The sequence below is a fragment of the Crocuta crocuta genome, unplaced genomic scaffold (assembly GCF_008692635.1).
Source record: "Crocuta crocuta isolate KB4526 unplaced genomic scaffold, BGI_CrCroc_1.0 scaffold101, whole genome shotgun sequence".
Taxonomy (NCBI): Eukaryota; Metazoa; Chordata; class Mammalia; order Carnivora; family Hyaenidae; genus Crocuta; species Crocuta crocuta.
In genome coordinates, this window is record NW_027527956.1 from 9,131,085 (window position 1) to 9,157,177 (window position 26,093).

Below are 26,093 nucleotides of genomic sequence, written 5' to 3' on the forward strand. Positions count from 1 at the left end.
GCTTGTGAGTTTTCAGGTCACACGAGGATAGTCTTCAAAGATGTGTTTAAAAAGATTCCATTCAAGGGGCGCCTGGGTGACTCAGTCGGTTAAGCATCTGACTTCGGCTCAGGTCATGATCTCACAGTTCGTGGGTTCGAGCCCCATGTCAGGCTCTGTGCTGACAGCTCAGAGCCTGGAGCCTGTTTCAGATTCTGTGTCTCCCTCTCTCTCTGACCCTCCCCTGCTCATATTGTCTCTCTCTCTCTCTCTCAGAAATGAAATAAAAATTTTTAATTAAAAAAAAAAGATTCCACTCAAATGTCATTCCAATGTCCTCCTAAAAGAAGTCCATGGCAAAATCTTAGCTCAAAATACAATATGCTTCTTAACATAGCAAGATATTTCTGCTAATTTACCCCGAAGACACAGACAGACTCATACATAAAAATGCATAACACAGTTCATAAGAATGAAAATTTGGAGCAGTTTTAAATATAAAATAAGGGGTTGGTTATATTTTGTTACATTTATATAACTGATATCTCCATTAAAAGATGGCTTGTATCTACATACATCTACAAAAAGTCAAAAATACAATGCTAGCTTTTATTATGATCCTGTTAATGTAAAACTATCTTATTTATCTATTCCAAGTGGTCTGGAAGGGCTCACCAAAATGCTAATGTGGTTACCTCGGGGTGGTGGAATTGTTTATTTCCACATTGTTTGAATTTTCTTTTACAAATATGTTATAAGCAGAAAAGACTTTTAAAAACAAAAAGTCTTACAGGGGTCCCTTGGTGGCTCAGTCCGACTCTTGATTTTGGCTCAGGTCATGATCTCACAGTTTCGTGAGATTGAACCCCACATCAGGCTCTGCGTAGCCAGCATTGAGCCTGCTTGGGATTCTCTCTTTCCCCTTTCTCTCTCAAAGTAAATAAAAAGGGAAAAAATTAATTAAAAAAAATGAAAACAGGGGTGCCTGGGTGGCTCAGTCGGTTAAACGTCCGACTTCAGCTCAGGTCATGATCTCACGGTTCGTGGGTTCGAGCCCCGCGTTGGGTTCTGTGCTGACAGCTCAGAGCCTGGAGCCTGTTTCAGATTCTGTGTCTCCCTCTCTCTCTGACCCTCCCCTGCTCACCCTGTCTCTCTCTCTTTCTCTCTCTCTCTCAGAAATTTAAGAAAAAAAATGAAAACAAAAAGTCTTACAAAGAGTTTAATGACAGGATACATTCATGATATATTAGGGTTTTAAAAAGCATAAGTCCAAATTATAAATACACCCCGGGCTTGAATATGTAAAAGTAAATGTGACTAGAAAACAAAGAAGAAAAGAGTCAAATCCTCCATGTCACTACCATGTACAAGGCGTTCGCTGGGCCGGGCGCTGCCCCCTCCCACAGGCTCAGCTGGGGGTAGGGGCGGACCCAGTGCACAGGTGCGTCCAGGACACGCCGATGACCTCGTGGCTTCCGACTGCCTGCACAGATGGCTAGCTTGTCCAGGACCAGCCCCTGGATTCTTCTGGATGGTGGGTGGCTCTGGCTTTGTTTTCTTTTTAATGAGCTACATCAGCACATTCTCTCCCCCCTTTCCACTCCTACTCCAGGGGTGAATGTGGGCTTCAGGCATTTTGTTTTCTGAATGTTCCCACGATGGAGCAACAGGAGAGTATTTGCCTTTTCTTTCAATTAAAAAAAAAAAAGAAAAATAAAGGACATTCTCCAAATATGCCCTTCCGGGAATCAGTGGCAGTTAAAGAAGCAAATAGGTCTCCTGAAAAAGCTCCCGCAGCAGAGGGTGTTACATCTGTCCCTATAGACACAGGGACATAGATGAGGCTAGCTCAGCACAACTGGGATCTTCCCTGCCCTCAACACACAGCCTCAGACCCTGGGCAGTGTATGCAGAAAGAGAATTACAGCAGCTTAAACAGTCAGAGACACTAAGTGCTTCTTGCTAAGCAGTGAACCCCCAACCTAAAAACCGAATAAAACTTCTGCCACTTAATGAAGTATCTGAGGAAAGCAACTATAAGCAGGATTTACGTGGCCTGACAATTTAAGATTCCGCCAGTGCATATAACCAAACTGTCAATGATTCTATATGTTTTACTTTAAAGAACGTTCTGTAAATACTCCTTCTGNCCCCCACTCATGCAGCTTCTGATAAATCAGACATATGTGTCTTGCCCCTTCTAGGCCCCGAGAAGGGCACCGCAACACCAGGGACAGTGAGCAGAGAGGTGGGGTGCACAGTATTTATGTTTCTTTTACAGGCAGACATTTCAAAGCATTTTAATTGTGCTGAAAATCTTGTGGTATAATTAAGTCTTCCCAAGCCTCCCGTGACATCCTGGGAGGCCACTCACCCTAGGGACGGAAGAGCTACAGACATCCAACCAGGGTTCCACCTCCAGTTCTGGGCTGGGGCCTGGGAGGCAAAAAGGCCCATCTCTTAAATAACAAGAGGGCTGGGAAGCTGGCGTTGGAGGGATTTATTGAAGGATATGTGGTGAAAAGTTAGTGTTTGTACTTCCTGTTTCTTCTGCTAAAAATAGAAAGAGATACTTTGAGCGTCTTTGCTGATCTTGTCCTGCATCTCTCTGGTTTGGGCCAGCTTTCCGAAATGTTCCTGCATCCTTGGGGATAACCAGAGGAGTGTGCAGGAGAAGGGAAGACTGGCTCCCCACCCCTGGCTGGGTGTGTGGTCCACGTATGCAAATCCTGTGACTATTTGACTCCAGCAACGTACTTAAATGGGCACAGCATTCAAGTGAAAGGCATGATGACGTCTGTTGTACATACATGGGGAGACAATGTAATTTTTAGGAGTCCGGCACTGGACAGAGGACTACAGAAGTCTATTAAATGTGGAAGGAGAGAAGCTTATATGTGTGAAGGCCAAAGGCAAGTTCCTCTGTCCCCCTGGGCAGAAATGCCATCTAACATCCTAAGGGAGATGTCCCTGATTGGGTCCCAGAAAGACAAAATGCAAGTCATTATTGGCCTGTCATCTGATCCCCCAAATGCAGACTCTCTGTAACTGGCTTCCTAACCCTGAGCACTCCAAGAGCCCTTGGCAATCTGATGATGCTGGGAAATGGCTGCTCAGAATAATGTTTTTAAAGGCATCAAGTAAAATACATGTATTTACAAAGGAAATCCATTACTCTGAAAACATTGATCAAAATACTATAGAAAATATGTGATATAACACTGTATGTGCTTTCCTACTAATGCATTACATAACAATCTGTATCTGTATCCCTGTTTTAAAATAATGATTACAGGGGCACCTGGGTGGCTCAGTCAGTTGAGTGCCCAACTCTTGGTTTTGGCTCAGATCATGATCTTGGCAGTTGGTGGGACCGAGCCCTGCATTGGACTCCGTGTGACAGCACAGAGCCTGCTTGGGATTCTCCCTCCCTCTCTCTCTTTCTCTCTACCTCTCTCTCTCTCTCTCTCTCAAAATAAATGAATAAACTTTAAAAAAATAATATTAAAATAGTGATTGCAGTAAATGACATTCAAAATATCTGGCTACAGTAAACACACGAACACACAATATGAGAATATCTATGATTCCGACTGGAACAAAGTTGCAGGGCCCCCATTGCCGTACAGTGTCACTTACATCCCTAACAAGTTTACCAGTGGACCCAAAATAGGAGCCAACTGAAGGTTCCTGAGCACTGTCTGGAGTTTTGATGCCAAATAAATTTTAGAAGTCCAACTTTTTACACATATTGAAAATGGCTGAATTTTGGAAATAAAGGTTAAAGATGAGCCCAGATGACATCACCCGAGGTCAAGGCTCAGACTCAATAGAGTCTGGTTTGATTCTCATACTTTTTAATTTTGTAAGAGAGATACTGAGATAAAATTTATTGAAAAATATTTTACTTAACATAATGTTCACCCATTTAAGTAGTATAATTCAATGGTTAGGAGTATACTTACAAAGGCCTGCAGTCAACACCACTATTGAATTACAGAATATTTCCACTGTCCAGTAAAGAAACCCTAACCTCCCAATACCCCCTCTCCCTAGCAACCACAAATCTGTTTCTGTCTCTATGGACTTCTTATACATGGTTGACTCTCATTATTCTATAAAGTCTCCATAAACATTGAATTATTGAATACTGAACCATGGCTACTGAGAAAATACAGGGTTAGGTTCCTGTGAGTCTCTGACCACGTTTCATCCACTGAGCAACACAAAACCTTCTGCTATATATGTTTCTATTTAAAGACATGTATTTAGTGGGGTGCTTGAGTGGCTCGGTCAGTTAAGCATCTGACTTTGGCTCAGGTCATGATCTCATGGTTCATGAGTTTGAGTCCCACAGAGACTGTCAGCAGAGAGCTTACTTCAGATCTTCTGACTCCCTCTCTGTCTGTCCCTCCCACACCCACACATACACACACACTCTCTCTCAAAAATAAACAAACATTAAAAAAAAGACATGTATTTAGTATATATTATTGATTCATAATGTTGAACTCATAGCTAAGAGCATTTTCTATGTAAAGCACATCACATCCCTCTTGCACTTAGGAAAACTCAGCAGCAGTCCTGCACTATGCATGGGGTCATTTTCAACAGTGAAATCATAAGAAAACCACAGGAGGATTCTGGGAAGACAGCTAAGCAGGGGCCCTGGGAACCTCTCCCCCCAGACGACACAGCGGGGGCAGAACCCGTGTGACGGAGCTGCCTCGGAGCTGTGGGCCAGGCCGAAGGCCTGCAGCGGGTCCGGGAGAAGGAGCCAGTTTTGGTCGATTCCAGCTCTCAGCACGGAGGCACCTACCCGTCCCGCACCCCAGCCACGTGGCAGGCAGCCTGCAGAAGCCGGGGGGACACACAGGACCCGGTCCCTCCAGACGGCAGGACGCGGTGCTCGGAGCACACAGGCGCAGACACAGAGCTGGCGGCCACCGCCGTCGCCCCTCCAGCTCCAGCTCCAGCGACTTCAAGGGAGGGACGGGCGAGTGCCTATCATCCCCCTTCTGTTTTTCACTTTCCCCCTTTTGGGAGCCACACATTAAAGACCAGGACACTGAAAAACGGCTGCCTACACGGGGAAATCGGGAAGTGACTGGGCGCTCAAGGGAAGGCTCAGAGAAGACATTACGTCCACACCTGAGGCTGACACCCCGCACAGAGCCCGCAACAAGGAAAAGAACAACGACAAAACAGCAGCCCCTGGGGAAGGGGAGGGTGTGACTTCCAGAGTAAGCGCATCGTGAGACTCGAATGCCCAGCGCTCAGCAAATCACAGGGCACATGAAGAAACAGGAGACTTTGGCGCATTGAAAAGAAAAAAGATTCAACAGAGTCCGTCCAATGTCAGATCTACCAGACAGACTTTAAAGCCACTGTCGTAAGGATGCTCAAAGAACTAGAGGAAGATGTGGACAAAATCATGAAAACAAGTATGAAAAAAATGGAAATATCAGTAAAGAAAGAGAAAACCAGAAAAGGAACCCCAAAGAAATTCTGGAGCTGGGGCACCTGGGTGGCTCAGTTGGTTAAGTGCTGACTTTAGCTCAGGTTATGATCTCACAGTTCTTGGGTCTGAGCTCCGTGTCAGGCTCTGACTCAGAGGCTGGAGCCTACTTCAGATTCTGTGTCTCCCTCTCTCTGCCCCTCCCCTTCTTGTGCTTTGTTTCTATCTCTCAAAAATAAATATGTTAAAAATTTTTAAAAGAAAAGAAATTCTGGAGCTGAAAAGTACAATAACTGAAATGAAAAATTCACCAGAGGGATTCAAAACAGATTTGAACAGACAGAGGAAATACCAGTGAATCTGAAGACAGGACAGTGGAAATCATCAACACTGTGGAACAGAAACTAAATGAAGAAAACAGAAACTGAGGGGCCCATGGGACACCATCAAGAGTACCAACACACACACTGTGGGAGTCTCAGAAGGAAGAGAGAGGGGTTGAGAGAGTATTTGAAGAAACAATGGCTAAAAACCTTCCTAACTTTAAGAAAGACATGAATATAAAATCCAAGATGCTCAGCAAATTCCAAATAAGATGAACTCAGACAGACCCACTCTGAGTCACGATATAACCAAACTTTCAAAAGACAAAGAGAGAATCTTGAAAGCAGCAAAAGAGAAGAGAATCATCACACCCAAGGGACCCTCAATAAGATTATCTGCAGATTTTTCATCAGAAACTTTGGGTTTAAAGAAAGTACCAACACAGTCAAGACGCCACTGGAGAAAAACCCGCCACACGGGAATCCATATCCAGCAAGACTGTGCCGCACAGTGAGAGGGAGAGCAAGACGTTCCCAGACAAACACACGCCGTGGCAGGTGGTGACCACCGACCTTTCCTGCAAGAACTGCTCCCAGGAGTAGTGCAGATGCAGGGACAGGACAGGAGATGGTAACCAGAGGCCGGGCGGGAGCTAAGGTNAGAAAAAAGATTCAACAGAGTCCGTCCAATGTCAGATCTACCAGACAGACTTTAAAGCCACTGTCGTAAGGATGCTCAAAGAACTAGAGGAAGATGTGGATAAAATCATGAAAACAAGTATGAAAAAAATGGAAATATCAGTAAAGAAAGAGAAAACCAGAAAAGGAACCCCAAAGAAATTCTGGAGCTGGGGCACCTGGGTGGCTCAGTTGGTTAAGTGCTGACTTTAGCTCAGGTTATGATCTCACAGTTCTTGGGTCTGAGCTCCGTGTCAGGCTCTGACTCAGAGGCTGGAGCCTACTTCAGATTCTGTGTCTCCCTCTCTCTGCCCCTCCCCTTCTTGTGCTTTGTTTCTATCTCTCAAAAATAAATATGTTAAAAATTTTTAAAAGAAAAGAAATTCTGGAGCTGAAAAGTACAATAACTGAAATGAAAAATTCACCAGAGGGATTCAAAACAGATTTGAACAGACAGAGGAAATACCAGTGAATCTGAAGACAGGACAGTGGAAATCATCAACACTGTGGAACAGAAACTAAATGAAGAAAACAGAAACTGAGGGGCCCATGGGACACCATCAAGAGTACCAACACACACACTGTGGGAGTCTCAGAAGGAAGAGAGAGGGGTTGAGAGAGTATTTGAAGAAACAATGGCTAAAAACCTTCCTAACTTTAAGAAAGACATGAATATAAAATCCAAGATGCTCAGCAAATTCCAAATAAGATGAACTCAGACAGACCCACTCTGAGTCACGATATAACCAAACTTTCAAAAGACAAAGAGAGAATCTTGAAAGCAGCAAAAGAGAAGAGAATCATCACACCCAAGGGACCCTCAATAAGATTATCTGCAGATTTTTCATCAGAAACTTTGGGTTTAAAGAAAGTACCAACACAGTCAAGACGCCACTGGAGAAAAACCCGCCACACGGGAATCCATATCCAGCAAGACTGTGCCGCACAGTGAGAGGGAGAGCAAGACGTTCCCAGACAAACCCACGCTATGGCAGGTGGTGACCACCGACCTTTCCTGCAAGAACTGCTCCCAGGAGTAGTGCAGATGCAGGGACAGGACAGGAGATGGTAACCAGAGGCCGGGCGGGAGCTAAGGTCCTGGGGCAGGCCAGCACATGGGCGGGAGCTAAGGTCCTGGGGCAGGCCAGCACACGGGGGGGAGCTAAGGTCCTGGGGCAGGCCAGCACACAGCTATGTTATAAAAGCTAAAAACCTAAGTTAAGACCTAAAACTATAAAACTCTTAGAAGAATACTTGGGACAAATGCCTCAGGACATTGGATTTGGCAATGATTTCTTGGATACGACAACAAAGGCACAGTTAACAAAAGAAAAAATAGATAAATTTGACTTTGTACCAGATTAGAAATTTTGTACATCAAAAGACACGATGTGCAGAGTATAAAGGCAACCTATAGAATGAGAGAAAATATTTGCGAGTCCATATCTGACAAGGGATTAATATCCAGAATAAAAAGACTCGTGAAACTCAACAATGAAAGACAACCTTGTGCAAAAACAGGCAAAGGATCTGAACAGATGTCTCTCCAAAGAAGACATACAAGTGCCCATGAAGCCCTGAAAACATGCTCCACATCGCGGATTACTAGGGACTTGCGATCAAAAGTAGGAGATCCCACCTCACGCTCATTGTGGTGGCTACTTTTAAAGAACCAGAAAACAACAGGTGTTGGTAAGGAGGTGGAGAAACTAGAACCCTGTGCACTGTCGTGGGAATGCAAAATGGCACAGCCACTGTGGAAAAAGGTATGACGGTCTCTCAAAAAATTAAAAATAGAATTCCTAGGTGCAGCAGCAATATTTATACTGCAGAGTCTCTACCCAAAAGCACGGAAAGTCGGGTCTCAAAGGGGTATTTGTCTCGTGTTCACAGCAGCATTATTCCCAGTAGCTAAAACATGGAAGAAACCCAGATGTTCACTGATGGGAGAATGATGACTAAAACGTGGTCTTTTCCAATGGAATATTATTCAACCTGAAAAAGCAAGGAAATGCTGGCAGTCACTCCCCTGAGGTGAGCCTTTGAGGACATAGTGTTAGGTGAAAGAACCAGCCACAAACACTGTAGGAATCCACTTATATGAGGCTCTTAAAGGGGGGGTCACAATCATACAGGTAGAAAGTAGGGTGGTGGGCACCAGGGGCAGGAGGGAGGGCAGAATGGGGAGTTAGTGTTTAAAAGACAGAATGACTCAGTTTTGCAGGATGAAAAGCATTATGAAGATAGATGGTTGTACATCAGTGTGAACTAGTATTAATGTCACCGGACCACACAATGGTAAACTTTTTATCTGTATTTTACCACAATTATCAAAAAAGAATAAGCACAAAAAAGTGGAAAAACATGGCAGCAGATAGACTGTGGCAAGGACGCGTGTTTACAGTGAGGGCTGATGCAAGAAGGCGACCCCTTCTCCACCCTCCGCTGCACTGGCAGCCGACTCTCCACTGCTGTGCGCGTCTGGAAACGACCGCTGGAGTGCTCTGAGCATCGACTGTGGGCAGCAAATAAACTTTAGCGACTCTGCAGACACAGACTCTGCACCTCAGGGCAAAGACTGAATGGATCCCTATGACAGCGGCCCCCATGCCCGGCGGCTCTCACATGCCCTTTGTTCCCAGGTTCCCACGAGCTGCGTCCCCTCAGTTCCATCTACGGCTGAGTCCCGTCCCAACGCACATGTGCGTGCGCTCACCAGTCTGCGCACACTTGGGCGTTTCCACCTTTCAGCCATCACGGACCTCGCTGCAGTCAACAGTCATGCGCAAGTTCCTGTGCAGGAATATGTTTCCCACATCCTGGTATTTTGTTGAATGGTTTCCACGTCTGTATTCATAAGGGATGTTGGCCTGAAGTTTTATTGTGATGTGTACATGTGGTTTGGGGGAAGAGATTGATGAGTAACGAATAAAATATTTTTCCTAAACGTAACTGTGGATTTACTTGAATATCTATCTGTTAGAAGACTGATGTCTCTTCCCTTGTGACAGTGACATAGTTTTCTCCTAAAATACACACCAAGGTATAGAAAGTTATTAGGGAAATGACAGAGTGGGTGTGGCTGCAGTTAAATCATGAAAACAGTATTACTGTGACTGACATCTTCGAACACCTGCTGTAGGAAAAGAACGTGGTTCCTGAGTGTCACCTCCCAGGGTGGCCCCGGCAGCGCCCTGCCTGCAGATGGACCTGCCTTTCACAGAGTTAGCGAGTCCGTCCTGCACGTGGGATGGCTCCCGCTTCCTACCATCCACAGAAACCCAACTGTCCTGCCTCTCCGACTTGGACATAGTATTTACAGCAACAGTCCACTGAGGATAGTGAGAACAGAGCCCTAGTTTCCCCAGTAATGGAATCGAGGGGCTGGGCTTTGTACTCCTTTGAATATTAGGAGTACTTTATTTTTTTTTCTTTTACTTATTTTGAGAGAGAGAGAGCACACAGCAAGGGCAGAGAGAAAGGGAAAGAGGGAGAATCCCAGGCAAGCCCCAAGCTGTCAGCACAGAGCCCGCCGCGGGGCTCAAACTGAAATCGAGTTGGACGCTTAACCGACTAAGCCACCCAGGCACCCCAGGAGCATTTTCCAATTTAAGTATTACAACTATCTATGTTTTGTTTGTTTTTAATTTTTTTTAATGTTTATTTATTTTTGAGAGAGAGGGATAGAGAGAGACAGAATGTAAGTTGGGGAGGGGCACAGAGAGAAGAAGGCACAGAATCCGAAGCAGTATCCAGGTTCTGAGCTGTCAGTATAGAAATTTCGTACATCAAAAGGGGTGCGAACCCACGAACTGCGAGATCATGACCCAAGCTGAAGTTGAACGCTTAACCAACAGAGCCACCCCAGGGCCCCAAGTACGACATCTTTCTGAGGTCGGCGCTGCTCTCCCATTTCATAGACTAGAACATTAGGGATCAGCTGGTCACATAGTCAGTGAGAAGGTGCTAGAGGAAGGGTCTGAACCGCGGTCCCTGACACAGGTCTCTGTCATGTGACAGAGAAAGGCAGGGGTTCTAGGTGACACGCTACAGGGCTGCGTAAGAACCGCCTCACCCTAAGCCAGATGATTGAAATCCGAGCTATTTCTCTGAGGGCAGCAGAGGAAGAAACGTAGGTAACGAAGACAGGGCGCGGGGCCTCAGCCAGCAAGCGGCAAAGAGGCAAGGCCACGTGAGCCACCCGTGGGAAGCTGACACACTTATGACCGCACAGACCTCAGAGCTCCTTGTGTCACCCCAGCCTCAGGGTCCCCAGCACGGGGTGCCCGTGTCAGTAGCACTTTGAGGGAAAAGCGTGCTGTCTGTGGCACCTCCAGTCCCAGCTTTGCGCGGACAACACTCGTTCCCTCGGTGACCAACGACAGAGCCCACGTGTGGATCTCTGGGTCACACGGTGCTCCACACCCACTGCTCACCCTCCCGCACCCTGTGAGCAAGCACCGTGACCCGGGCCGGCCAGGACGGAGCCATAAGTCCACATGGACAGCAAGCAGCCCTGAGAACAACCGCTAAAAAGACACAGAGAAGCCAAGGAACAGGACGGAGAATGGGCCGCGGGGACACAAGGTGACTGAGTAGCGCAGTCTGAAACCAGGCCTCTGAGCGGGCGGCTCCAGGCGGGGGCAGCCGGGTGCAGGTGCGGCCAGGGCAGCGGGAGGAGGGCACGGCAGAGCTGGGGACCCCGTAGAGGCAGCGGAGGGGCTTGATGCCAGCAACGTTGCGGGGCTGGGGACGAAGCGAAAGCCACTACGAGGAGGTGACGGTGCCATCAGCAGGACAGCCAGGCTCAGCGGAGACCGAAGACGCAGCACAGTCTGATCCCGCGCCAGAGAACCAGTCAGAAGGTGAGGCCAGCGGGCCTCCGGCTGTTCCCTTCCAGCAGCGCAGACGAGAAGAGCCACCATTCGCAGAGCCGCGGCCAGCACGCCCTGAGCACTCTGCACATGTGGCCTTCTCACCTCAGGGTAACACGATGCGCGCAGGTGGCCCACCCGCACGGCAGGGACGGAGGCACTGGCCGCCCTCAGGACTGGGCGCCCAGCTCCACGCCTCGGCCTCCAGGGTCCCAGCCTCCAGCATCCCAGCCTCCTTCTGCCCCAGACACTGTGGCTGCTGCTCCCGGCCTCTGCTCAGCTCTCCTGCCCCCACACTGAGGGCACAGCGGTCACCCTGCAAGTGACCTGCTGCAGGCGGTCAGTGTGCTCGTGTGGGCACCAAAGTTCCAGTCACGACCAAGTCAGCCAGGAATGGCCTCGCCTGCAGGCGGCTCTTTCCTTCAATGTTTTATTTTGAAATGTAAAGACTCTCTCAAGTGCAGAGACGAGAAAACACGTCCGAAACGCAGCTCTGAGAAGAGAGCAGCACAAGGCCCAGCTTCGACTCAACAGAGGGGCACACGCCCTCCCAACCATTAACCTACCTTAGCAGCCTGTTTTCCCATAAAACGATACTGTTACAGCAAAGCCAGGCCCTCAGAGCTAAAAGTTAGCCAAAGTTATAATTTAAAGCGAGCATAATTTTCCAATCCTAAAAAGACAGTGGAAAACACACACTAGCGACCACAAGTTTCATTCCTGGGTTGCTGGCTAATGCCTTTTTGTCAGTGAATTCGCTTGCATCCGGTTAAAAAATGAAAGCATCAATATTATTTGTCTTCAGTATTTAAAAGTCAGAAGTCAACACTATTTAAGATAGAAAATGCATTATAAAATTTTTATGACTTTCTAATAAAGTGATGTTGACCAAACAAACTTTACTTTCTTTTCTACCACAGACTAGAAAAGAGAATCGCATGGCACTGTAGTGACACACAAAACCAAAAACTGCGTGTTTGAAATGGGTGCAGACCACGAGCACCCTCCCCACCCTCCAGTACCTCGTTTCTGGATGAAGACCCTGAGCAGGGGGTTGGCGCTCGAGACCGCCTTGCAGAAGTTGTCGTCGTTGTTGATGGGCAGCAGGTCGCCATGCACATCGGCGTACCCGATGGTCACGTCCGTGTTGGAGATGTGGTGCGTGTGAAGCACCAGGTTGTAGAAGTCTTCAAACTTCCCTGGCTTCTGACGGTCCAAGGAAAATCTCCGGAACTCAGCCCCAAACTGCAATGCAAGACACGGGGAACATAAATAGCAGAGAAAGGACCTGAAATAAGGCTTGTTCACTTCACATCAGGTGTGTCCTGAACCTCCATGAGGCCCAGGACACAGTGGTGAAGTGTGTCCCTGTCCTAACGGAGCTTCTGCAAGAACACGAGGAAAGAGAGACACAAGTGTGAGGGATCAGCTCACTCAACGCTGACCTGCGTCCTGAGGACAGGACAGGTGGTGTAGCTCAGGCTACTGAGGAAAAAGCAATGTCAAAATGTATAATGAGATGGTGGACGAGAGGAAACAGGCACCTGTGCTCGGTGAGGGCCTTCGCCTGGGTGGCTGCCCACAGCACAGCAAACACTTGAGGCAGGAGGGACGCAAGGCCAGCTGAATGCTCCGCACATTTTCCTAAGGGTAATGGGCGGTCCTAGAACAATTTCAGTTTTAAGCAAGGAACTCATTTGTTATGATTTGCATTTGATTTTTAAAAAGTCAAATTTTTGATTTTTAAAAAATCAAATTTTACTTATCTACTGAGAGAGAGAGGGACGGAGAGAGCGCACACACATGAGTGACAGAGTGAGAGAAGGAAGGAGAGAACCCTGGGCAGGCTCCGTGCTGTCAGCACAGAGCCCCACGTGAGATCACGACCTGAGCAAAAATCAAATCAGATGCTTGACCTCCTGAGCCCCCCAGAGGCCTCTGAATTGCATTTTTCAAAGATCAAATAACTACACTATCAAAGGCTCAAAAGTGGAAGCAAAAGTGAAAGAAAGAAGGAATGTAGTCAAAAGGAGGCTTCACAAATCTCAGGGGACAGGAGCGTGGGCCCTGGTACTGGCCCAAACACAGGGCCGGTCTCTCTCAAAAAAGATAGTATTCGCTTTACCTGCTCTGGGACCCATGTTTCCTGAAAGTCCCTGGCCCTGGCTCAGGTGCCCACCCCGTTCTCTGCCAGGAAAGGACGCGAGGTCACCTCCCACAGGCTGAACCGTGCTGGGATCCGAGAACACCACCTCTGTTTGGCCTAAGGTTTTCTGGATTAGCACACGCTGTTGTCCCTCACTGGGCAATACAGACCTTTATTCATCAGGCAGGACAGATTCAGTGCCCTTCAACACAACTGAAAACTAATTATAGTGGTTCCAAAATACACAAGAATGAAATGTCTAATGTTTACACTAAACGAGTCATTACATCATCTAGACATTATGTCAACTAAGGCAAATCAACTCAGACCATATGGGTTTGTGTGGTTCTCAGAGTGGGCAGGCATCAGAATCACCTGGACCCCCAGAGGTCTGGACTGGGCAGATCTGGAGAGGGGCCCAACAATTTGCATTTTTAACCAGTTCCCAGGAGAAGCTGATGCCCTTGGCCTGGGGACTGCACCCATAAAAGCGCTGGTTTTAAAGGAATCAGTCTCCAAATCTCCATGTTCACAGACCTCGGAGAACCAGAGTCTCTTCATCCATTTCCCTTTTTAAAAAACAAAACAAACCTCTCACCCATCCTGCATTGCCCCAAGAATAAAATACTTCAACACACAGGGCAGTGGGACATTCCAAAATAGCGGTTTGGGAAAAGCCACTTTCAGTGAGTAAGCACTGGGTTAGGGGAGGAGGGGCTCCAAGCTCAGCTGCCGCAGAGGGCACAGCAAAGGCTCTCCCCCATCTCCGCTGCTGTCAGAGGCGCCCACCTTAAGGAGGGGCCTGTGAACACAGCACAGCAAACCTAGAAATCTCTCCCACGTTGCTGAAAGATAAGCATTCCTCTTCTTCTCTATATTCATTCCAGTGTGCCGTCCACTGGCCGGCCCAGGGTGAGCAGTGCACAATCTCTCACACGCAGGGGCTACATCCTGTGGTCACGAAACTTTTCAAAGCACAAGAGTTCAGGCCTACAACATAGTTTAATGTGGTTTTTTTCAGATTCGGTTATGCCATCACATCATGAATATTTATTTCAGCAATAGCCGTCATCTCTCCCATCTCAGGTCTAATATAAGCTAACTTCCAGAGTAATCAGTTTTTATCAGTATACAACCTCTTTTCATTAAGCACATAAAGAGAGTTCAATGGTGTCCAGTGAAACCACAGTGTGCCTCTAAGTTTCAAATGCATTTCTTGGTTGACTATTCTCCCAAACTGGACACTACGGACTCACTGTGATTTAAGGGACAACGGCTGCCTCTCCTTGACTCACTCCCACTGGATTAGGCCACATCCTGGTGTGAGCAGTGAGAAACAGCACATGTAAGGCAGGCCCTTCTGCAACGTTTCTGGTGTAACTGCATTTGGCAGTCAATCTAAGGTGAATCTAATTTATTTCTCCAATCTTTTAGTGGTTTTCTTCAAAAGATGTCTTTTTAAAACTAAAAAAAAATTTTTTTTTTTTAGAGAGCGAGAGAGAGTGCATGAGCAGAGGAGAGGGGCAGGAGAGATGGAATCTCAAGCAGGCTCCACATGGAGCCTGACATGGGGCTCATGACTATGACCCTGGGGTCATGACCTGAGCCACCAAGGTTCCCCTTCTTCAAAATATGTCTTAACGTGTGGACTTGAAATGAAAATGAATCCAGACTTCTTCCTGACAGAAAGCAAGTCTGATCTGTATTTGACAAAGAGGCTGACTATGTTACTCCATCCAGCCCTACCGTGAACATGCTTCTTATGCTGATGAGTCCCAAAGTTTGGAGAAAAGAGGTATGAAATGAGAAATTAGCATTTTTCCTAATTTTTTTTAATATCGGAAAATACACAAAACATGAAGTTTACCATTAAAAAATTTACTGTTTGTTTATTTTTGAGAGAGAGAAAAACCAAGTGAGAGTGGGGGAGGGGCAGAGAGAGGGGGAGACACAGAATCCAAAGCAGGCTCCAGGCTCCGAGCTGTCAGCACAGAGCCTGGCGTGGGGCTCGAACCCACAAACCGTGAGATCGTGACCTGAGTCAGTCACTTAACTGACTGAGTCACCCAGGGACCCCCAAAGTTTACCGTATTAATTATTACTTAAGTGTACAGTTCAGTGGCAGTAATACATTCGCACTGCTAAGTAGCCGTCCCCATCCACGTGCCTTCTTATCTTGTGCAACTGAGTCCGTTCCCACTAAACACGGGCTCCCAGCCCCTCCCCTAGTCCCTGGTGCTACCATCTACTTGCCTGTCTCCATGAATGTGACTCGTCTAAGTACTTCACATGAGTGGAATCATAGAGTTTTGTCTTTTTGTGATTGGCTCATTCCCCTGATCAAACATGTGATTTGAAACACTTTCTCTCATTCTGTGGGTTGCTTTCCTCTGTGGATCTGGGTCCTTCTAAGGGGAAATGTTACAGCTGTGAGCAGGGCACACGAGGAGAAGGTGGACTGTTTGAGGCCATTGTCTAACTTGCCTGCTAACCTAGGGCAGGTGCCGTAATGCAAGTTTTTCTTAAAACTTTGCTTAGTAAGCACTGAGCTTTGAAGTTGTAACTGTTCTGGACTGAGGAGACGGCCTCCCAGACAGACACCCCCCTTTGTGGAGTTCTGCGGGTTTGAGTGTGGGGCAGCAGGCGAGTGTCTGACGCTCAGCTGTCACTACCTTCTCGTGAGCCTTGCTGCGGGAACAAATACCTACAGTGGAGACTCGGCATTTCAGGGTGGTCTCTAGTAAACTTTAAAGCTGGCTCGGAGGGCACCTGGGTGGCTCAGTCGGTTCAGCGTCTGACTTCAACTCAGGTCATGATCTCACAGTTCATGGGTTCGAGCCCCACGTCGGGCTCTGTGCTGACAGCTAGCTCAGAGCCTGGAGCCTGCTTCAGATTCTGTGTCTCCCTCTCTCTCTGACCCTCCCCTGCTCACACTGTCTCTCTCTCTCTCTCTCTCTCTCAAAAAAATAAATAAATAAATAAATAAAACATTAAAAAAATTAAAATTATAAAGTTGCTTCAGGCATTTTCATAGGGATACCTATACACTAATGCAGTGTTATTCAAATGTCACATACCTCCTAAAGAATTCTGAAAAACTAAAGGCCAATTTATTTTTAAGTTAGCATCTAAATTTTTCATAATAAAAATAAATTGTGACAAGGGATGTAATTTCCAGCATACTGTAAATATTTCTTTTAAAAATAAATATTTTATCAGATGATCTTTTAAACATAGTCAATGAAATCTAAATGCCACAGCGATATGATGTTACCATCATGCATTTTAAAATAGAGTAGCCAACTCTTGTACAATGATCAGAAATTCTACATGGGTCTTTTCTCTGCTTGGTCTCTTGTTTCTATCACACAGTTCTCCAAAAGGATTGAACCCTAGTATTTTGTCATAATAACTTATTCTTGAGTACCCTTTCACTCTTCTATGTAAGAACAGATAAATTGAATTAAACATTCTTTTTCACATGGCCACAAGGCTCTATTTGTGGAGAGTATTTCTACATTGTTGATAGTGGGTATGAAGTTTTAATTCTGGAAGATGGAAAGAGTACTGGAGGGTATGCACAACAACGTGATGTAAACTGTATACTGCTAAACTGTATGCTCAAAAACTGGCGAAGATGGTGAATTTAATGTGTATTTTACCAAAACTATACAGTGATATAAAATAAATAAAAATATATTTTTTACAGCAAAAAAGTTTGTAGCCTAAGTCATCACAATGATTAAATCATGATTGAAACAGTTACAAATTTTCATAATTATTAACCATCCAAAGTAAACACCTAAAAACATCTTTCATGAGGAGTGTTTTCGCTAAATGAGGCCAGTGTAACATCGGCTCTTTTCCTCCTTCTCCTTGCTGTGAATGTAAGTTGATGGGACTGAGGGCTTGAAGACATAACAGACCTCAGCTCTATGACTCTTACCAAGTAATGTGCCAAAAAGAAATGATCAGAGAGTGGTCTATCTTTAAAAATATTTTAAATAATCTATTAGCTGACAATTAGGACAACTTTTTAAAAAATGTTTTTAAATGTGGGGCGCCTGGGTGGCTCAGTCGGTTAAGTGTCCGGCTTCAGCTCAGGTCATGATCTCATGGTTTGTGGGTTCGAGTTCCACGTCGGGCTCTGTGCTGACAGCTCAGAGCCTGGAGCTGCTTCAGATTCTGTGTCTCCCTCTCTCTCTGCCCCTCCCCTGCTCGCTCGCTCGCTCTCTCTCTCTCAAAAAAAGAAAAAAAAAAAAGTTTTATTTATTTTTAAGACAGAGACAGAGCATGAGAGGGAGGGGGCAGAGAGACAGGGAGACAGAATCTGAAGCAGGCTCCAGGCTCTGAGCTGTCAGCACAGAGCCTGACACAGGGCCCGAACCCACGAACGTGAGATCATGACCTGAGCTGAAGTCGGAGGTTTAACTGACTGAGCCCCCCGGGCGCCCCCAATTAGAACAACTTTCAATGCTGTTGAAAGCAAAGTATTGGAAACCACTGGACTTGTAGCATTTCCTGCCCAATTCTCAGAACTATTCACTTTTTCAATTTCTGGTAAGGACACCAAGAATTATATGACAATGAATTGTGTCTGCATTTAGAGGAAACTTGCTTAATCTGATATAATGGGGAAGTAAAAACATAAAATTAGTACCCCATGCCAATATGTATTTTTAAATAAAATGCTTTTATCATACTGAAGTTGGATTCTTATATAACAACACCATCACCAAAAGACACTCAAAATGGATAAATGACCTAAATGTAAAACCTGAAACTGCAGAATTCTTAAATAAAAACAGTGCCAAAGCTTCAGGATACTGGGTTTGGTAGTGATCTACTGGATGTGACGCCAAAGGCACAGGTAACAAAAGAAAAAATAGACATCGGACTTAAAGAAAACTACCTTTTATGCATTAGAAAGACACTATCCATGGAGTACAATAGCCTGCAAAGGGGATAATATTCAGAATATATAGGGAGCTCCTAAGTACAACTGGTATATGTCCCCACAGTGGAATGTTACTCAGCCTTAAAAAGGAAGGATCTTCTTTCACCTGCTACCACAAGGATGAACCTGGGGGACTTTGTGCCGCATGAAACAAACCAGCAACAAAAGGGTGAATGCTGTGTGGTTCCACTTGCAGGAGTTCCCCAGAGCCAGCAGATCACGGAGACAGAAAGCAGGCAGTAGTTGCAAGGAACCAGGAAATTATTGCTTAAGTGATAGACTTTTGCTTTTACAAGACAAAAGAGTTCTGGAGATGGATGGGGGGAGGGGCGGCTGCACAACAGTGTGAATGTACTTAGTGACACTGAACTGCACGTGTAAAATGGTTAAGTGGCAAATTTTATGTTGTGTGTATTTTACTACAGTGGAAGAGATGGAGGGGGAAGGAGGCTGTGTAAAGCTCTCATACACTCCTACAAACGCAGAAGGCCACACACACATGCAGGGCTGTGTGAGTGATCAGGAAAGACCCAAGAATGCTATTAGCTCTCCTATCTGGAGACCTGGGATTCTGTGAGTCAGGAAGTGAAGGCTAAAGTGGAGCGTAAGCAGCTGGAGCTGACACACACACAGAGCCCTGAGCAGAGGCTGGGGGACCTACTGCTTGAGATCATGTAAGGAGATCTCTGTGCAATCACCAGATGACCATGAAGCTAACAGTGGTCACACATAACAAATAATACACTTTACAGAATCTGTCCAGGAAAGTCACAAAACAAACAAAAAGCAGCAACAACCACAAACCCTTAAGAGGGAAGGGTCTGATTCCCAGAGTGATCACATCATTGTATTTAAAATATCTAGTTTTGGGGGCACCTAGGTGGCTCCATTGGTTAAGCGTCCGACTTCGGCTCAGGTCATGATCTCGTGGTTTGTGAGTTTGAGCCCTGCCTCTGGCTCTGTGCTGACAGCTCAGAGTCTGGAGCCTGCTTTGGATTCTCTGTCTCCCTCTCTTTTTTCCCCTTGCCCGCTCATGCTGTCTCTCTCTCTCTCAAAAAAAAAAAAAAAACAAACATTAAAAATTTTAATGCCTAGTTTTTCACAAAATTATGAGATACATCAAGAAACAGAAAAAAATAGCTTCCATACAGAGGAAAATAAGCAGTCAATGAGGGGCCCAGATGCTGCACTCACAAGACAAAGATTTTAGATTAGCTATTATAATTATATTCAAATAAGTAAAGGAAACCATGTTTAAAGATCTAAAGGAAACCACGAAACCAATGTCTAACCAAACATAGAATAACAACAAAGAGATGAGAATAGGTTTTTTAAAAAAGAATCGGGTTGAAATTCTAGAGTTGAAGAATATAATAACTTCAGTAAAAATGTCCTAGAGGGACTCAATAGAAAATTAGAGGTGGCCAAAGAAAAAATCAGCAAATATGAGGATAGGTCAATTTAGACTGTATAGTCTATGGAGCAGAAAGAAAAAAGAATGGAGAAAAATGAGTAGAACCCCAGAGACCTGTGGCATACCTCCACACATCTGGAGAAACACAGCTGGATGTCCTGGAGGAGGGGAGCGAGAGAGAAAAAGGCAGAAAGAATATTTGAAGAAACAATGTTCATAAACTTCCCAAATCTATTTAATCTACATATCCAAAAGTTCAACAAACTACAATTACCATAAACTCAATGAGTTATAAACACACCTGGATGCATCATAGTCAAAATGTAAAACCTAAAACCAAAGAGAAAATCTTAAAAGAAGAACACCAGTTCATCGTATACAAAAGATCTGCAGTGATATGAATAACTGATTTCTTTTTTTTTTTAATATTTATTTCTAGGAGAGAGAGAGAGAGACAGTGTGAGCAGGGGAGGGAGAGAGAGAGAGGGAGACACAGACTCTGAAACAGGCTCCAGGCTCTGAGCTGGCAGTCAGCACAGAGCCCGACGCAGCGCTTGAACCCACGAACCACGAGATCATGACCTAAGCGAAAGTTGGACGCTTAACCAACTAAGCCACCCAGGTGCCCCTGATTTCTTAAATGAAATCACAGGGGCTAAAATACTGTGGGGTAACATGTTGGGAGCAGAATGTCAACTGAGAATTCTATATCTGGCACAACTATCCTTCAAAAAATGAAGAAGAAACAAGACAGTCCAAAATAAACAAAAACTGGGGTAACTGACAAGCAGCCCTGCCTTACAAGAAATATTAAAGCTATTCTTCAGGCTGAAACCAAAGGTCACTATATATCAACTTGAATCCATGGTAGGAATAAATAGCACTATTAAATGTAACTATAGAGGTATATGTAAATGGCAGGAAAAGTATATTTTTGCTTGTGTGTAACTTGTTTCTTCTGATTAAGAGACAACTACAGAGGTAGCTTGTTTTCCTGCTTCCAATATTTGTAGCTGCTGGGAGCCTTACTTGGTCTATACCAGGCACACTGACCCCACGGCCAGACTAGGGTCCAAAGTGGCAACATTGTGGGGGGGCTCTGGCATTCCCTGGATAGTGCCAAGTTCTTGTGAGTGGAACATGGTCTGTGTTTGTCCCCCCAAATGAAGTACTAATACATGCTACAACAAAGATGAACCTTGAAAACATGCTAAGTGAAAGATGCCAGATACCCAAGACCATGTATTTTATGATCTATTTATATGAAATGTACAGAATAGGCAGATTTATAGAGAAAGTAGACTAGTGGTTACCAAGGACTGGGGATAGGAAGGAATTGAGAATGGCTGCTAATAGGTAGGAGGTTTATTTTTGGAGTGAAGAAAATGTTTTAAAATTATAGTGGTAATGATTGCACAAATCTTTGAATATACTAAAACCCACTGAATTTGTACTTTAAAGTTGTCAACTTTATTTCACATGAATTATAGTTTACAGAGCTGTTATTTTTTTTAAAGTTTTCGCCTCAAAGAATAATTTTCTAAGATAGCCAATTGAAGACTGATTGGAAGCTATGTTCAGAAACATGGAAATCCCAGAGAGTGACACTGGTCAGGTTCAACGGAGGCTCTGCTTTGCCTCTAGGCAGACAGGAAACGCTTGGGACCAAGTGTCCAAGCATCTGTTGTCAGCACACATCAATTTAGAAGATAAAGACGTAAGAGCTCAGGGAACCCCCTCCCCCCCAGATACAGGATGTGAGACTTAGTCCAAGCTGGAAGGGCAAGCTTTTCCAGTTCGAAATGGTCCCACAGTGTTGAACTGGTAAGGACAGAGGGCAGGCACACTGAGCAGGGCAGAACTTGCCTTCCCTCACACCCATCTCCACCCTGGCCCCAAACTGCAAAGGCTCTTAGTCCCTCTTGTCTAATTCAGAAACTAATACTTTATATGAATGATATTTCTGGACTCACAAGGCTCTGGAAATACCTATTTTCATTAGTCAATGTGACTCCAAGGATAATCCATTACCACTAACATGGTTATTTCTTATTTTCCTGGTTCAAAATATTAAATGTAAAATGTAAAATTTTCTTTTTCTTTTTTTTAAACTTAAAATTTTTTAATGTTTGTTTATTTTTGAGACAGAGAGAGACAGATCATGAGTGGGGGAGGGGCAGAGAGAGGGAGACACAGAATAGGAAACAGGCTCCAGGCTGTCAGCGCTGAGCCCAGAGTGGGGCTCAAACTCATAAACCATGAGGTCATGACCTGAGCCAAAGTCGGACACTTAACTGTCTTAGCCCCTCAGGTGCCCCAAATTTTCTTTTTCTTGATACCTAATGACGTTTTTCTACACTTACTGTATGTGTTTTGTGTTTTTTGTTTTTTAATCTATTCTGTGTAGGACACTGCAGGCACAAAAGGCTTGTTTGGGTTACAGTCTTCATGTCCACAGTTACGTTGTAAGCTTCCCCGTGGGAAGTGCCCTTCCAAGAGCCCATGAGAGTCTCAGAGAAGGTGAGGGATCTGCCCAAGGCCACACACTCCTTGATTCCAGGCTGGAAACAAGACTCCATTTCCTGATCTGATCCTTTTCTACATAAATCATTCTTCCCATCCCTTCTCGGCCTTTTGGCTAAGATCAAGTATAGCATAAATCATTCTTCCTACCACTGAAAACACGGTCCCCAGATTTCCTCCTACACTCACTCAGGTACTATTTACTTAAAAACTCTAAAATGGCACATTTAAAAAATTGTTTTTAGTTTATTTATTTTGAGGGGGGGGAAGAGGGAGAGACTGTAAGCAGGGGAGGGGCAGAGAGAGAGGGAAAGAGAGAGAATCCTAAGTAGGCTCTGCACTGTCAGTGTAGAGCCCAACATGGGGCTTGAACTCACAAAGGCATAGGATCATGACCTGAGCTGAAACTCAACAGTCTGACGCTTAACCGACTGAGCCCCCCAGGTGCCCCTAAAATGGCACATTTTTGATGATTAAGAAGCTGCTCTGGCACAAGGTCATCCCTTCTATTAGGACTAAAGTTAAAGAGAAGAGGAGGAAAATCAAACCTAGCACTTTCTTCTCATCTAGGCCCTTTCACACGTTCTTTCTAGTTAAAGAGGGCATTCAGGGCTCGAACCCCACGTGATGTCCCCACATGCTGCAAAGATGGGAGGGGGCAATTACTCACTGTTTCTATAACTTGAGGATTAAAGGCTCACACATGTTTGTATTTCTAACAGTTTTGTGGGGGCAGGAGATGCACACATACCATTTTTAATCTCAAGTCTTACAAACAGGAGGGAAATCAAAGTCTAGTATCTGGTATGACACTTGAGGTGCCATCTGGAGCCCAGAGTCCTAGGGTCACTTCAGTACCTGGGCTGGCTCATGAGGTCCCATGCAGGGACATTGCCCTGAGACATCTGTGCAGTGTATGCCAGGACTTTCCTGCAGCCTTCTCCAACATGCATGCTTAAAAAAACAAAAACAAAAACAAACAAACAAAAACTGGAACCACACACTGTTTGGAGTGTTTTTCTTTATGGTTTGAATAGTGGTAGAATCACATAGCTCAAAATTCAAAAGGTATTTAGTAAAAAGTCTCCCAGCCCCCTCCCCACGGGAACTGGTGATTTCAGTTGTATGCGCCCTTTAAAAGGCATTTTCTGCATGTGAAGGCATATGGGAACTGTATCTACATCCCCTCTTTTCTAATTAAACGGTAGCATGCTATCCACACTGGCCAACTCTGGGTTTTTTTCACTTCTCTGCTATATTTTGAAAACATTCTTTTTCTGGATGCTCATGGTCTTGTAAGGGAAGTATCTCTAACTCTCAGATGCCCCTGAACTGAGAAAGGTTAAGTCACTTGGCTCTCAGTTTGTAAGGTACCCACAGACAGGGATGTGACAAGGTACCGTCGGGCTCGCCAGACAAGGCCACAGGAGCCAGGCATTAAGGTAGGGTTTTTACCAGTTAAAATTCGCTTAGTGACTAGGTCACTTCTAAGACACCTCCCAAACCCCAGGCAGCCACAGATTTGGTTATTTATTTTACAAATTTGCAATTAACATATGAGTGATAGGAGCAAACTGCCATAGCTCACGGCTGGATTGCAGGCCCAGGGGAGTGGGGTCAGGTTGTTCTAGACTTGTGGAGTCTCTGATACACAGCACACACACAAATTTTCATTGAACTAATGAATTAAACTTCTGTCAACGGTTTTAAAGTAAAATTCTAGAATTTAAAATTTTTTTAAAATGTTCATTTATTTCTGAGAGAGAGAGAGAGAGAGAGCATGAGCAGGGGAGGGTCAGAGAGAGAGGGAGACACAGAATCAGAAATAGGCTCCAGGCTCTGAGCTGTCAGCACAGAGCCCGACACGGGGCTCAAACCCAGGAACCATGTGATCATGACCTGAGCTGAAGTCGGACCTTAACCGACTCAGCCACCCAGATGCCCCAAATTCTAGAATTTTAATTGAGTGGACTTTGACAGTCTCAAAACAGGAACACAGTAGGAGATATAACCATGAAGTCACAAACCAGGTCCCATGCGACACATCAGCCCTGTCCCATGTATGTTAGATTTGTAGCCAGCTCCCCACCCCACAACCCCCCAAACACAAGGGTGATATTTTCACCATCAAAACCAAGGAGCCAATGTTCCAATGACTATTTGCAAACAGGTGAGTAAACAGGCAAACGGAGGGGTCTTTAACCATGTAAAACACAGTCTCTGTGGTAATCAGGTTGTGACCCTACTTCAGATTGCTCAATGATAACTGCCAGTTTTAAAGACACAAAAGGTCATGGGGTCTCAACCACACCCAAGGGCTGCCTGAAGGTGTTTCTTGAAGAAAGATCTGGTTTCCAAATTGCTTTCCCAGGAAGGAAGGATAGTCAGTTTCTCTGACCACATGTCCTCTGCTCTGGATAAACCTGGTTGGGAGCCCTTGGTTCAGGGACACCAGGCTGTGCCTTCCACTAGTGACCATGCACGATGCACCACACACTTGCTGCAGGCAGATGCACTCTCCCAAAAGCCTCTGAGGCCACGTCCCACCTGCTCCCAGCTCATATCCCTTCCTTGGGCAGAACTAACTCTGAAAGAGAAAAGTGCATCTGAGAAGCATTATTAGCTTTCACTGCTTCTTTTCACCAGACAGCGACCCCATGAGCCACCAAATCACCAGGATACTTTTCCAAAAGTGTCATACTAAGTGATATATGTCTTTTATTTGAACTCATGCCTCTAAAATATCAAATAGGAACTCATTCACCAAGCAAATGTTTTCCTGTGCTGGGCTTGACAGTTGTAAAAGAAAAATATGGTCTCCCCCCNAGTAGAATATGTGGCCCCTGCTTTTATCATCCAGTGAAAATGTGTGAAGTGGCTCTAAGCAACAGGCACTTCTACACACTGGGGAAGGGAGTGAACAAAACAGAAAAAATGCCTGTCCTCATGAAACTTAAATTCTAGCAGGGAAGACAGGTAGCAAACAGTAAAAACAATGAGCGCCTAAGTCATAGAACGTGTTAGAAGTTGGTAAGTGCCACGGGCAAAAGGCCAGAAAGCACGAAGGCGGCCACGTGCACTCCCAGACCGCCGGGGTTACTGGGCGTGCAGACCATCACAGCCCCAGGGCCGCCGGGCCTCCTCCCCAGCCTCCGCCGCTCCTGCCCTGAACTTGGGGACCTGGGACAGGCCCCTCACCTTCTCTCAGCGCCAGCGCCACGAGCACGTTTTATGGAAGGGCGCGTGTGAAGGCTCCAGCACCGAGACTCCGTACCTGCTGCCGCAGCTGCTTCGACGCCTGGTCACTGTATTAACACAATTACCACCAGAGCAGCATTTTACTTAAAAAATTCTTCAGGGCTAGACTCCTCAGTTATCCTGAAACCGCCCTAATCTTGAGGGGCCAAGGGGGGTCCTAGCCACTAGATTTCTTTCTGACACGCACGAACTGCGGCGTGGGGGCCGATCCACTCGGGATTTCTAGTGTCGTTTTCCTAGTGTAAGAGGTTATTTATCTTGGATGAAAGATACTCCCGAGGGGCATCCAAGGGGGCTACTCTGTCCTCTCACGCACGACAAAGGCAGACTTAAAATGATGTTCTCACCTTAACCCTGGTTATTGCTTCCCCGGCATCCCAGGCCCCGCCCACACGGAGACCTCCCGGAAGGGCTTGGCCGAGGCCCCGCCCCCAGCTCGGGCCCCGCACACCAGGGCTCTGAGACCCCACCTCCCAGAGAGGA

The 26,093-nt window shown here is 45.6% G+C and overlaps 1 protein-coding gene across 1 annotated transcript in view; it reads right to left on the minus strand.

Moving 5' to 3' along the window:
- Nucleotides 1-26,093, minus strand: part of PARD6G (par-6 family cell polarity regulator gamma) — an 86,972-nt gene that overhangs the window by 46,556 nt on the left and 14,323 nt on the right. The window contains exons 2-3 of the mRNA XM_077752717.1: nucleotides 12,335-12,557; nucleotides 9,064-9,100 (exon numbers count right to left, since the gene is read on the minus strand). Of these exons, the coding sequence (XP_077608843.1) occupies nucleotides 9,064-9,100; nucleotides 12,335-12,557 (260 nt within the window). The remainder of the gene's footprint in view (nucleotides 1-9,063; nucleotides 9,101-12,334; nucleotides 12,558-26,093) is intronic.